At 36.1% G+C, this 14,955-nt stretch overlaps 1 protein-coding gene and 1 non-coding gene across 2 annotated transcripts in view; both read right to left on the bottom strand.

The window, feature by feature from the left end:
* Window positions 1–14,955, bottom strand: part of POLA1 (DNA polymerase alpha 1, catalytic subunit) — a 318,632-nt gene that overhangs the window by 267,397 nt on the left and 36,280 nt on the right. Inside the window, exons 19-26 of the mRNA XM_008148385.3 lie at window positions 14,525–14,641; window positions 13,214–13,389; window positions 10,808–10,937; window positions 10,207–10,326; window positions 9,037–9,136; window positions 7,645–7,769; window positions 3,034–3,183; window positions 2,530–2,652 (exon numbers count right to left, since the gene is read on the bottom strand). Of these exons, the coding sequence (XP_008146607.2) occupies window positions 2,530–2,652; window positions 3,034–3,183; window positions 7,645–7,769; window positions 9,037–9,136; window positions 10,207–10,326; window positions 10,808–10,937; window positions 13,214–13,389; window positions 14,525–14,641 (1,041 nt within the window). The remainder of the gene's footprint in view (window positions 1–2,529; window positions 2,653–3,033; window positions 3,184–7,644; window positions 7,770–9,036; window positions 9,137–10,206; window positions 10,327–10,807; window positions 10,938–13,213; window positions 13,390–14,524; window positions 14,642–14,955) is intronic.
* LOC114234065 (small Cajal body-specific RNA 24) lies at window positions 8,274–8,403 on the bottom strand. The gene has a single exon (XR_003620260.2). It is a non-coding gene; the product is annotated as a small Cajal body-specific RNA 24 (non-coding RNA).

The raw sequence follows: 14,955 nt of genomic DNA, 5'->3' as shown, positions 1-14,955 counted from the left end.
TGAGTACCAAAAAAGATGATCTTCCAGGAATAAGAGGTAGAATATAAAGCAGAAGCACAGTTATGAAAAACACCCGGAGATGGGGCAGACAACCCTAATGATGTAAAAGCCTTACAGTCAGGAAGATATAGATTCCAATTCAAAATAGTTCCTTATTAGGCTGCACCTCTTTGAGTTGATCGTTCTCATCTGCAAAATGGAAACATTATTATCTGTATTCAATGGATTCTTGTGGGTTTTAATGAAATAATGCATCTGAAAACTCACACGTTGCTGGTGTCCAATACATGTTTTGCCCTTCCTCCCTGGGCCCTAAGCCAAGTCTCCGAGATAGGACTGTCAACAGAAGAGCAGCCCTGAACATCCTGCTTGTTTCATACCATCTAGATCTGTGCTACCCACCATAACAGCCACTGGCACATGTGGCTATTTAAAGTTAAATTTATTATAATTATAATTAAATAAAACTTAAAATCCAGTTCTTCAGCTAGGTGGCACTAGCCGAAAGTCAGTGCTCACTAGCCACTGTGGCTGGCAGCTATTGCACTGCATAGTGCAGATGGAGAACATTTTCATCATCTCAAAGTTCTATTCAACAGTGCTGGTCTAGACTCTGAAGCAGGGTAGGCAAGCTTTTTTTTTTTTTTTTTTTCTGAAAAGGGCCAGAGGGCTCAGTGGATACGATAGAACATCAGCCTGTGCACCCAAAGGTCACAGGTTCAATTCTCAGTCAAGGGTATAGTCAAGGACAGGTACCTAGGTTGCAGGTTTGATAGGGGTGAGTGCGGGAGGCAACCAATCAATGTATCTCTCTCACATCAATGTTTCTCTCTCTGTGTCTCTCTCTCTAAAAATCAATGGAAAAAAAATATCCTCAGGTGAGATAACAAAAAGTAAAAATAAAAAATGAGCCAGAAAGTAAATATTTTAGGCTTTGCGGGCCTTGTCTCTATCTTGCCTACTCAGCTCTGCTGATGTAGCACAAAAGCAGCCACAGACAATACATAAACGAATGAGCATGGCTGTGATCCAATAAAAATTTACAAAATTAGATGGCAAGCTGGATTTGGGCCATGGGCCGTAGTTTGCCAACCCCTACTCTAGAGTATTCTGAGTCCAGACTCCCAACACAAGCCTTCTGTCCATAGCCACTACCTTCTTAAGACTGATAGTCTTAAATCCACTGACTGGAATCAATAGTTTACTATAGGTAAAAGGAATTAATATTTAATGTAACTATTCTTTCACAAATAAAGAAAAACCCATTCTCTCAGTGCTAAACCAGATGGAGCTTATAGTCTCTACAAAGTGAAAGTACCTCAAATCTCTTTGTTATCTGACCCATCTTTCTAAAGCCAATAACTCTCTGCCAGAGGGGATGGGGGTTGGGAGACTGGATGAAAAGTGAAGGGATTAAGCAAAAAACAAAAAAAACACATATGTATATATGACACAGAGATGTAGACAGCAGTGTGGTGATAGCCAGAAGGAATGGGGGGTGAGGGCTAGGTGGCAATGGGCAAGGAGGGGGAAAATGGGGACAGAAAAAGACTTTGCTTAAGGCTATGGGCGCACGATACAGTGTACAGGTGATGTTTTATTGAGTTGTACACATGAAACCTGTATGGTTTTGCAAACCAATGTCATCCCAATAAATTCAAAAAAAAAATAAAATAAAGCCAATAACTCTCAATCTATAACTTGAGTCTTGATATATTCCTGGAATGGTGGAATTCTATATTCAACTGACTACTTACTTAATATGCCTAGAGATCTTTATAAATCTCAAAGGTAACACAGCCAAGACAGAACTCTTAATCCCTTTCCCCTAGATTTCTCCATCTTAGGAAATGGGTCCACTAGCTAGCCAGCTAAAAGACAAAAACAAAGGCATCCTCCTTGATTTCTTTCTTTCCCCCACACTTTGAGCTAACACGCCAGAAAAAAAAACTAGCTCCCTTATGTCACTTAGGCCTCATTCTTGTTACCTCCTAAAGAATCTTTCCCTAATCAATCTAAACTAGCCATCTTAACAGCCATTATCTGCACAGCATTTACTTCTATCACAGTCTCTCAGTCATTTTTGTATTTATTTATTCACTTATTTACAGTCTGTTTTCCCAAACTATCCTCTCCCCATCAAAGTCCCCACCACATGCCCCTTTACTGATACACCCCCGGCCCTGGTAGAATGTGAGCCTCAGGATGTAGGGGCAGGGATCTTTTATATCTTGCTCGACACTCTACCCCAGTGCCTAGAACAATGTCTGGCACGTAGTAGACACTCAATATTAACACACACACACACACACACACACACACACACACACACTTAATGAATGAATGTATCCTTACCTAAAAGCCCACATCTCTCTCAAATTTGTCCTGAAAAGGGGGTACCTGAAGCTGTATAACTAGGTAACAAGCTGGTTCTCCCACATTATTGTATAGGTAAAAATACTCTCAAAGTCAAAAGAAGATTTTAAAAAATACTCTCATTTTTAGAGATGTGATAATTACACTATTTACCTCCCTTCCTTTGTACGTCACCAAAGCAGCCAGTGGTTTGGCGTAAAATCTGCTGTAGAAAAATCCCAGGCAGCCGTACATACTGTTTGCCGTGAGCTTCAAAGCCTTCTGTCGAATGTCATACTGCAGACCACACAAGAACAAAAGACAAACAATAATATTGGCAAATGCGTAAGCATTACATTAGAAGTCTTTCTAGATGACCAGTGACAAGAAACACTCAATATCCCTGAAAAACAAAAAAGGAACTCTTAACACACCCAACCTATCCTGCCAGAAACCCCAAAACTCCTGAAATCAGAAGGATCTTCCTCAGATACAGCTTTGCAGATAGAAGTACCTTACACTTTGAGGCGATCTAGTGTGCTTTTGAATGGTTTCCTACCCACAAATGTAAAACAGGCACATACATTTGCCCACAGCATCATATTAAATCACTCCCAGATAATCAATTTCTGAAAGCTAATACTGTCACTCAGATGTCTCTTAGTTGAAAAGTTATACCTGAAGAACAAGGTCTGGATTTAAATCTTGCTGCTTCATTAACTGTTTGACTTGTTTTCTCCGCTCTACCAGTTTCCGGATCTCTCTGGGCAAAATGCCCATTTCTAAGCTTGGATCTGGCAGCTCAGGGATCTGTTCTTGTTCTTCATCCTGGTGAACACACAACAGAAATTTCAGGCAAATCAACTTTCATTAAATAAATTTCTAAATCATTTTGTGGGAGCTTTACCCCCTGATCACATGTTGAAAAGTACTTTCTTATACATTGTACAGAAAGGGTCAATAATGCGTGGGTGGTAAAGAAAAAGCTGAGAGGGTTGCAGCAGAACAAGTCAATACTGCCCAGTACCTCCCACCCCTCTAGGCATTGATACAGTAGATATCATTTAAAGGGGTGAATTTTTACACATGCTCCTCTCCTCTCTTCAACAAGATTGGGGAGAAACATGTTTGGGGAAACTGTTTTTAAAATAAAAATAGTAAGAGAGATTCTTAGGATTTCAAAAAAAAAACAGCAATGAAACTACTGTTTTAAGTCATGTATAGTACCAAACAAAATGCCATAAAATTTTTAAAACTATGGAAAAACATAGCAAATACTACAAACGTTTTAGACACAAAAATAAAAGTCTAAATACCAAATTAGAAAATTTCTTTTCAAGAATATGGAACGCATATTTAAATAGGTCATGACATTTCTAAAAATTAATACATACATGGGTGGTCAAAAGTAGTTTTACAATTTTGAGTACGAGAAACAGTTTATTCTTGTATTATTTATTATTGTATTATTTTCCATACGAACAACTGTAAACCTATTTTTTCCCACCCCGTATATATTCCTTTAGCATATATGTAGTACCTTTTATCTATAAATTGCTTTGCAATCAGTAAAAGAATAGCAACATTCTAGAAAAGCAGCCAGTAGTCTTCTTATAATTTATAGCAAAAAAAAAAAAAGCAGGGAAAGCATTAAACCATTTCTCTCAAACTTCCATTAATTCCATTAATAGACTGCAAAGAAAAGTCAGACAAATTTGCCCTTTCAAAGATTCAGAATTAAAAATAAACCTCTTGGCTTAAAGTATGTCAAGTCGATGCCACTTGATAACCCAGCTTTTACAAAGTATCTAATTTTATAAAGATCAGTATCTTCCAATGAACAATCTTACAATAGTAATAGGGACTTATTGCTTTCCAATACAGCAAAAGATGGTAACAAACCTATTAAAGAGATCTTGGTATATTCCAATCTATTTACAGCATCTATGGCGGTCAGATAAAAACTAAACTGAAATGATTTAGAGTCAGGAAATTTATAATCCATGCCCGGCTCTACTGCCACTACCAGTGTGGCACTAGCTGTTCTGAAGACCAAATGACTGACTGTACAGGAAAATGAAAACCTCTAAATTTCTACATGTATAGTATTTTGTAGAGTACCTCTAAGTTCCCTTTGAACTCTGAAATGATTCCATTATATATCCAGAATCCAAAATGGAAAATTCAAATAAAACAGGGTGGGGGGGAGAATGCTAGATAATGAAAATTGTCACAATGCTGACACAGTTGCAGGAAATGCAGCTACTACCTTTTGAGAATGTCTACCTAATCCTCTGTAAAATTATCCTCTAGTCCCATAGGAAGGCCCATTCTTAGTACCCATGTTTGTACTAAAGAACCCACTCCTGTGGTCACAACTAATGGCACCAGGAGGGCGAGGCAAGCCTATAAGATTCTCTCTTTTGGGAAGATGGAACAGGGACTGAGAAACAGCTCCCAAGCATGTGGATGGAACTAAAAAGAAATGTAAGTTCAGGAGCTGGTGGGCAAACAGACATCTGCCACATGCACAAAGAAGCAGAGAAAAACAATATACAAGGTATGTTCATTTATATCTTTTACTGCTGGAGAATCAAATCTAACCAATTTCCCTACTGAAAGTTAATTGTATAAGCTTTATATATAAATTATTAAGCCCTATATAAAACTGTTGACTGAAGGATCACTGGTTAGATTAAAATCCATGTGAGAGAATTAAAAAAGATTATTTAAAAAGGGCTATTTAGTGAGTAGAATCATTAAGGCAATGTTTGCATAGACAAAATTTATAAGTTTGAAAATAACAAGTGTTTAAAAAGATGGAGAACAACTCGCATACATAGCTGCTAGGAGTGTAAAATGGTACAACTACTTAGGAAAACAGTATGACAGGTTCTTATCAAATTCACTCCGTAAGTATTGACCCCGCCAAAAATGAAAGCACAAATCCACAAAAAGATCCATACAAGAATATTCACAGCAGCTTTATTACTAATAGCCAAAAACTGAAGTCAATCCAACACTCATCTCAGGAGAATAAAGTGTGGAATATTCCTCAGCAATAGAAAGGAAAGAACCACTGGATGAAGCTCAAAAACATTATGTTGAACAAAAAAGCCAGACACAAAAGAGTACATACTGTATCTCTATTTACATGAATTCTAGAACAGGCAAGATTAAACTATGGTGATAGAAGTCAGATCAATGGTTGACATAGGGGAATGGCACTGACTATGAAAAGGCAAATGTGATATACCAAAACTCATGGATGAAGCTAAAGCAGTGCTTGTAGGAAAATTTATAATTGTGTATATTTATATTACAAGAGACAATCTGAAATCTATAACCTAAACTTCCACAGTAAGACACTAGAAAAACGGCAAACTAAACCAAAGAAAGCAGAGAAAAGAATAAAGATTACAGCAGACATGAATGAAATAGAGAATTAAAAAAAAAAAAACAATAGAAAAATCAAGGAAACCAAAGGTGCTTCTTTGAAAAGACCAATAAAATTAACAAACTTTGGCTATATTGACAAAGAAAAAAAAGAACACTCAAATTACTAAAATCAGGAATAAAAGAGGGAACATCCCTACTGAACTTAAATAGCAATGATTTTAAAAGAATACTATAAACAATTATATGCCAATAAATTAGATATCCTACATGAAATGGACAAATTCCTAGAAAGACACAAACAACTGAAACTGATTGAAGGGAAAATAGAAAATCTGAAAAGACCTATAACAAAAGATTGAATTAGTAATCAAAAGAAGAAGTGTTAAGACCGGATAATTTTCACTAGTGAATTCTACCAAATATTTAAATAATTAACACAAATTCCTCACAAACAAGCCCAAAATACAGAAAAGGAGGGATTACTTCCCAACCCATTCTATCAGACCAGTATTAACCTAATACCAAAACCAAAGACAGAAGAAAAGACTACACACTAACAGCCCTTATGAATCCAGACAAAAACTCAACAAAATACTAATAAATCGAATCCAGCAACAAAAAAAAAAAAAAGATTATATGCCAAGAACAAGTGGGACTTATCCCAGAAATGCAGGTTGGTACAATACCCTTTTATGATAAAACACTCAATAAACTAGAATGAACTAGGAACAGAAGGGAACTTCCTCAACCTTATAAGGACATCGATGGGAAACCTACAGCTAGCATCATACTTAATGATGAAAGATTAGATGCTGTCAAAAAGATCAGAAACAAGACATGGGTGCTGCTCTTGCACTTCTATTTAACATTATACTGGAGGTTCTAGTTAGGGGAATTAGGCAAGGAAAAGAAATATAAGGAATCCAAATAGGAAAGAATTAAATTATCTTTATTCACAGATTACATGATCGTATATACAAAAAATCCTTAAAAATCCACAAAACTATTAGAATGAATGCAGCTGTTATTTTTCTATATATTAGCAATGAACAAAACTTAAAATTAAGAAAACAATTTCATTTATAGTAGCATCAAAAGGATAAAATACTTACGAATAAATTTAATTTTAATAAGTGCAAGACTTATACACTGAAAACTAGAAAACATCATTGAAAGAAATTACATATCTAAATAAATGGAAGATTTAACATTCTTAAGACAATATTCCCCAAACTGATCTACAGATCCAATACAATTCTTATCAAAATCCCAGCAGCCATTTTGCATAAATTGAGAAGATGACTCTAAAACAAACAAAATGTGATATACCACTTCCATACAATGAAATATTCAGCAATAAGAAGGAATGAAGTACTAATACATGCTACAATATGAATGAATCTTGAAAACAGTATGCTAAGTGAAATAAGCTAGACACAGGTCACATGTGATTCCATTTATATGAAATGTCAAAAATACACAAATCTATAGAGGCAGAAAGAGTAGTGGTTGCCTAGACTTGGGAGAGGTAGAGGGATTAAGGGAAGTTACAAGTAAAAAAGTTAGGGGGTTTCTTTGAAGAGTAATGAAAATGTCCTAATATTAACTATGGTGAAGGTTATAAACTCTGTGAATACACTAACAACCATTAAATTTAGACTTTAAATGACTAAATTGTATATAGTATGTGAATTACATCTCAATAAAGGTGTTAAATAAAAAAGACACAAAACCAGTCTGAGTTTCCTTCTACACAACCCTCCCCTTTTTCTGACCACTAAAAAGGATATAATGTACCTTTTAAGAGGGAAAACTAAATACTTTGGTTCTCTTCTTTAAATACTACTTTTAATCTCAATTTCAAGAGCCCCGCCCCAGTTGAACACAAACCTCTGTAACCTTTTGTGTCTCTGAAGCAACTCTTTGCACTGTTGTAAAACAAATGTTGAATTCCTGAATGATGGAAGGATATAAACTGTTGAAGTCCAGAAGCAAAATGAACTTATCATAAAAACCTGCAATATAAAAGCCACATTACAAAGTCTTTTCAAAAAGTAGATTTGTCAAAAGATCACATTAGAAGTACTATACTCTGAAGTATATTAGAAACAATATACTATCCAGAGCTGTGAGGTAGACAGAAGGGAAAAAAGGAGTCTACTACCATGCTATAAAAATGACTTGGACTAGAGTGCAAAGTCAGTTCACAAAAGAGGTCCCCTCTCACCTTGAAACCAACTACAACCGGCCCTTTCCCCAGAAGTTCCCAAAGTACACCATTATGACAGGCAAACACCTCCCCATATCAATTACTATAGACAGGTGTCATATTTATTTTTTTTAAATGTTGTTAAATTCTCCTTCAAGCAAGCATTCCCTCCCACCTCCACCCCAAAAATATTTAGTGATCTCTACAATGAGTGGTTAAATATATTTTTTACAATCATACCTTCAAAGAATAAAATGAGCAACCCACTTATCTGTACACAAACCGTGCTAAAATCACACAAGAGATGTATACATGTCAGTAGTGGAACGATCCACCCTTTTCACTTGCAAAGGGTGAACAGAAAGCTACTATATTTCTCTAGGACACTTACAAACAGTTTTCTTCACCTTAAGAAGAAACTGAATAAAAGTAAATGTCCATTAATAAGACAATAACAACAGCAAACATACTAAAAGCTTACTCTGTGTCGGGCACTATACTAAACAATCACTTTTATTCCTTAAATCTCTACGTGAGAGATATTATTCTTATCTCCATTTTACAGAAGAGAAAACGGAGGCTTTCAGAGGTTAAACAGGAAGCCCAAGATCACAGCCAGAATTCAAGCCCAGATCTTTCTAACACCGAAGGACAACTGGACTACTGATGTTTTACTACAGCTAATAATTTTAAATGTCTCCTACTCAGAGTTTAAGTTACTTGATAAAATTCACATTAATTCCTGTGCAACAATGTGAATATACCTAATACCACTCATCTGTATACTTAAAAATGATTAAGATGCTATAAAAAAAAAAGACACTTTCTACTCTGTGTACCACAAAACATCTTTACTATTCACAACAGGGAAAAGTTATTCTCCTGCTAAAGTTCAATTTGGTGGTTACTGTCGAAACTTTCTTTAATTTTGCTGTCCAATATAAAATAATGTTATTATGAGACCTATTTGAAAACCTACAAAATATAATTCATGTCTTTTAGTTTCTCAAGCCTCACTCTGCATTCAGAAATTCCTTAACACTAGGGCAAGCCAGCCCACTGCTCAGCCTTACCAACTTTAGGGTCCAATACCAAGCCTCCAGCATAAGCTGCTTTCTTCCGTCCTTTCTTATATTTATTGACATCTCCATCAATGTCTTCATCTTCATCTCCCTAATATCAAATGGAAAGATAACTTCACCAGCCAGCAACTAATTAACTAATTAAGAAGTTTTAGGACTCCCTCCTTTTCCAAATGCAGTATACAGTTTTAACAAACATTCTTTAGTTTTAGTGGTAGGACCACAGTTATTGAAACATATTCATGAATCCAAATGAATGCCAAGCATGGTAGTTACTGAAACAAATGCTTTCTCTCTGAGCTAATAAGCGTGCAAATTTTACTTTAAAATAGTTCTGAATTCACAGAACTTCACTTTTTCAAATCAATAGATACTAGAAATATAACTCTTGATATTATGTACAAATTGGGATTGTAGAAGAGTCCCCTTAAATTCATTACTCTAATATTCATGATAGAAAAATAGAAAATTACTTCATCTAGTAGATATTACCATTGTTCTAAATGTTAATTTGGACACCTTAAAATAAGTATATTCATATACTAAAAATTTATTCCCAAGTAGTTTAATGGCCAACATTCAATGCTGCTCAGCAGAAGTCAAATTTCTCTAAGTCAATATTCCCTATACCAATTTTGATAATGTACACAAAATAAGAAAATACCTGAATCATTTTAATATTAAATTCCCATTCTGAATCAATTACTATCAATACCAATAAAATAGTAGCTAACTTTTAGTTCCAATGTGATGAAAGCCACTTCAGAAACCCGATTGTGGTGATCTTGATGTCATTGGTATGTAAAATGCAACACAAAAATAAAGGCTCACGGGTTTAAGAAAATAAAAGAGTTAACTGGCATGTAGCTTTGTGTAGGGCTAAGTAAGGTGTCAAAACACTTTCTATGTATGGTCACGCGTCAGAGAGGCCTAATGCCTCCCTCAAAGAGCTTCCTATTTCATAATTTTTATCTGTACAGAGAAGAGTGGAAAAGGAAATGACCACACAAACACAACAGAACAAACTTGACTCAGTTTCTACAGTATACAGGGATTATTTTGGAAGCAGATGTTATCACAGCAAAAAAAAAAAAAAAGGCTATATAGGTAATAAAAGGGGGTGATAAGAAAAGGCAAAACGCTATACAATTTTAGACCCACCAGTTTTTGCTGAGGCTTCCTGAAAATCTGCTTGTCAGGCACAATATAGTTGTTTTCATAAAATGCGTGAAGCAACAAGAACTCATTACGCTCAGCTCGTCCACCCATCAGCGTCCTAGACTATTAAACAGAATTTCTTTTTTAAATTTGAGCTCAAATCACAACAAATAAGAGCAACTCTGACCTGGTAAATTTAATCATAGCACCTCCTTCAAAATCATTCCTCCTAACAAGGGCTATTTTTTAAAGGTACTAAATTATTCCTAGCATTTTCTTTAAGCATTATAGTTAAAAGGAGACAAAAAGCTTAAAATACTGACAACTTAGGCTATCTCTTTACTCCCAAGTGGGCCATTCCACAAATGAGACACAGCCAGATGTTAGAGATGATCTTACGTTCACCCAAATTTCAACATACTGCACCTGGTTTTCCTCCCCTCCTCCCAACCAGTTCTTCATTTTACAAAAGAAGCCCAGCTTTCAGAATACAAGTCACTCATTTTATAAGTATGCATTTAGACTCATTATCATATAACAACTACCCCAAGCAAACACTGAATCCAACAGGAAATGCTTTTTCCCCCCTCTAAGTTAAATTTACCATAATGTTCCCAGCGATGTTAGTGATCTGCAATGCTAATGGAAGAACATTTAGCTCACACAAGATCTGCAAAATGAACCTGGCATCTTTCCAGGTGTGTTCCAACAGGTACAACAGATGAGAAGGTTCACTGTACAGAAAAGTAAGAATGAAACAGAATCAAGTAATTAAAAGAAACAATGACTATAATCAGAACTTCGTAAAATATTATAAAAATCTTTGGTATAAGTAACCAGAGCAACGGCACTTTGGCTTTGAAAATAATTTAAAATAAGGTTGGTATAAAACTAGGAATTCATTCATACCATCGATTCCAATGCCCTTTTCAAAACACAAAAAAAATCTCACAAAAATAAAGTGAAGTACCGTATTTTAACTACAACCTCAAAACTACCTGAAACCTTTCATTCATTCCATCTAATAAGTATGTCTCGCATGCCTACTATGTACCAGATAGCCTGTCCTCAATGGGCTTATATCCTCATAGGGGAGATAAAGTATAAATAACAAATTAAATATATGGTATGTTATGTAATGCTAAGTTAAAGCGAGAAAAAAAAAAGAATCAAAGGGAATATTAAGTGTCAGGAGCAGAGACTGAATTTTCGGCTAGGGAACTGGGGAAGAGTTCACTGAGAATAACTGGGTATCTGAGGGAAGAGCATTCCAGGCAGACAGAACAGCACATTCAAAGGCCCTGAGTTAAGTGTAAATATGGTAATTCTAGGACCAGGAGGGAGACCAATGGCTGGAACAGAGAGAAAGATGGAGAGAACAGAAGGCAAGGGCAGAGTTAATGGCAGAGAGACACAGTACATAGGACCTTGAAAGTCAACATAAGGACTTTGGTTTTTACTCTGAATGAAACAGAAAGCCACTGGAAGATTCTGAGCAGAGTGCCATAGCTGACTTAACTTCAGCAGGATAATCTGGTTCTGGGGTTGAGAAAAGAAAGCAAGGGGTCAAGAGCAAAACCAAAAAGGCCAGTGAGAAGGCTAATGTAAGACCTACTCATCCAGGGGAAAGAGGTTGGTAGCTTGGACCAGGGTGCGTCCAATGGAAGGGAAAAGAAGTGGTCAGATCTAGACACATTTTGAAGATAGAGCTGTCAGGATTTCCTGAAAGACTGAACGTGCATGTCAGAGATAAGAATCATGAATTCCTCAGAGGTTTGGGGCCGAGGACGACTTAGGTTTCCAGCAGCACCGGAAAAATAAAGAGTTACCATTACTAAAGGAAAGACTACAAGAGGAACCTAGGGGAGAAGATCAGGAGCTCAAGTTAAGTTGGAGGTTCATATTAGACACCAAGTAGAACAGGCAGGTGACTACATGAGTCTGGACTTCAGGGGAAAGTCTAAGCTGAAGATATGCCGGTGGGAGGCAACAGCACCCACATGGTATTGAACTCTCTGAGACTTGATGAGATCACATGGAAAAGAAGCACAGTCAGAAAGGGAAGCAGTCCAAGGACTCGGGAGGAATGGGCAGAAAACAAGAAGTGGCCAGAGGGGTAGAAGAAACCTTATTTAAGAAATAATCAAGCACAAAGTTCCAGTTACACAAAATGAGTAAGCTCTGGAAACCTAATGTACAGCAATGTGACTACAGTTAACAATATTGTATCGTATACTTAAAATTTGCTAAGAGGTTAAATCTTAAATGGTCTCACCACACAAAAAAAGTAACTGTAAGACTTGGTCTCGGGTACATGCTGTGAAAATACACTTCTGTGTTGCTTTGAAATCATAAAATAGCACTGAGTGCAGGTGCCTCAAATGTTTAATAAATGTCCCATAAATATGTGTTGAATGAGAAAAAGAATAAATGTCATTAAAACGATTTGGTTACACCTCAGATATTCTCTGTCTTTAGTACCTCAAATTAAATAAACTTTTCACTTTTGGGGAAAAAAAAGTAACTGTAAGGTGATAAGCTAATTAGCTTGAATGTGATGATTATTTCACACTGTATATGTATATCAAACATCAAGTTGCATACCTTAAATATATACATTTTATGTGAATTTTACCTCAATAAAGCTGTAATAATTGAGCAATCTCTCTAAATAACTTAATGATTTCTCAGTTTTTATATTTCTAAAATATTTACACTAATTCCTGAATTAATGAATTAAGGATAAAAACATAAATATCACATTAATTTCCAAACTGCTCTTAGGAAACATCAAGATGATGTTAAGTGAGGGAGGTAGAGATAAACTGATCCAAGGAGAATAATTCAAAAGGCAAAATAGTTCAAATTACTACTGAAGTAACGGAGATGGTGGTGTTGACATGAAGACAATGTCCCTCTCCATAGCACCACACGCTCCTAAGAATGGTACTGGTGTCTTTCTTTTGCTAATTTCAAGACAAATCCAATTCTGAAGCATATAAGATCATACCTGTACATATTTTGTATATTTTCCACGGGGATTACAACCCTTTCAGTTTTCAGAATCTGTTGAACAAGTTCAGACAAATGGTAGCTTTTACAACGAATTAATTCTTTTGCCGAAATTTCCACATCACAGATCATTCGGCCACAGGTAGCATTTCTTTCACCAAATCCACTCCTGCCCTACAAGGGAAAGACAAAAAGTAAATACCATGGAAAAGCAGGCACTGAGAGAGAATATTTTGTGCTAACTTATTTGAGGGTAGCCCAAAAATTCCAATAACGAAACTCTCATTCTTCCATTCATCCAGTCATTAATTAAATATTTTTGAACAACACTTTTCTAGGTACTCGGATATAGCAGTGAGCAAAAGAGAAAAGAGTCCTGATCTCATTTGAAATATACAATAATAAATAGGTATCATAAAACAAGAAACTATAGTTTTAGGGGTAACAAGTATATGGAAAAGAGAAAAAGTAGAACAGGGTGAGGAAACAACGAATTTGGGGAAGCTGAATCTTAAATGGGGTTGTCAGGGTAAACCTCGCCAAAAAGTTGCTATATAAAGAAAACCCTGAAGAGGGTAAAGAGTTAATTTAGGCAAGTGTTCTGATGAATTGTTAATAACCTCTCTATTACCTCAAAGATATGAATAAGGAAAAAAGCAAGAGCAGTGGCTCCAATTCCAATCCTCTGAAGAGCACTATAAAAGGTACAGATTTCTAAGTTCTCTGATGAGACAACATGCCCATTTTATTTAGAGACTTTAAGTAAAATAAGATTTCAAGCATTGAGCAGTATCAGGTTTAGGAAACAAAGGCACTTCATACAAAACACCAACATCTCTCTAAGTGAAGCAAGCAGGTAGAATGAAAGTGCATGGGGCTTAAAAGAGTCAGAAAGGCCTGGGTTCAAAATTTTCAGTTCTTCCCTTTCTAGCTCTATGATTCTGAACAAGTTCTTTACAGAAGGCACTTAGCCCATTACCTTCTTATACATTCAATGTCAGCTCCCTCCCATCCTTCCTTCCCATCGCCTTCCTGAATAATCACACTCAATGAATTCTGAGCCCTGCAACTCTGCTCTACGGGCTAGTGCTTCGGTACAGCTGAAGTGGAGGTAACATATATGTGCTGTCTCTAGATTCTAACAGCTAATTTAAAGAACTACCAGTGGCTTTTACCAATAAAATGCTAGATTCAAAGGAAAAGATGTTTAGTGCCAAAGCTAAAATGTCCTACCACAAGACAGCCAATTCCTAGTCAAAGCATATAAAAAGTCAAATTAAAAAAGCAAGATTTTGAAAATTATTATTACCCCAAGCTTTGGCATGTTGGATCGCTTCAGTCGACCTATCTTGGACCAGTGAGGAACTTTGCACACATTAATTCTCTGCAATAACACTTCCAGTTCAAATCCATAAATATTATGACCCTAGGCAGAAAAAGAAGACAGCCAATAACATATCAAATGCAAATTAGAGGATTTATCTTCATATGCATAGAATTTCTTTGCCCTTTCTTTTTCTGGTCTCTAATTGAAGGCATCATGAGCTTACCTCCGGTTGGGATCCTTTCTTCTTCAGGAACTTATTCATCAGCAGCATTCATTAGCCTTGACATTCACAAGACTGCTAAGCAGATTGCTGAAATAAACTTTATCTCATCCTAATTGATGCAAGGTTCAGATAATGTCTTTTAATTTGCAGCTCATGCCTCATAGTCTCGAAGGCAAGGGCAAATTTTAAT

The sequence above is a fragment of the Eptesicus fuscus genome, chromosome 1, assembly GCF_027574615.1.
Source record: "Eptesicus fuscus isolate TK198812 chromosome 1, DD_ASM_mEF_20220401, whole genome shotgun sequence".
NCBI classification, from domain to species: Eukaryota; Metazoa; Chordata; class Mammalia; order Chiroptera; family Vespertilionidae; genus Eptesicus; species Eptesicus fuscus.
Note: the sequence above shows the minus strand (reverse complement) of the source record. Positions and strands in the feature narration are given on the sequence as shown.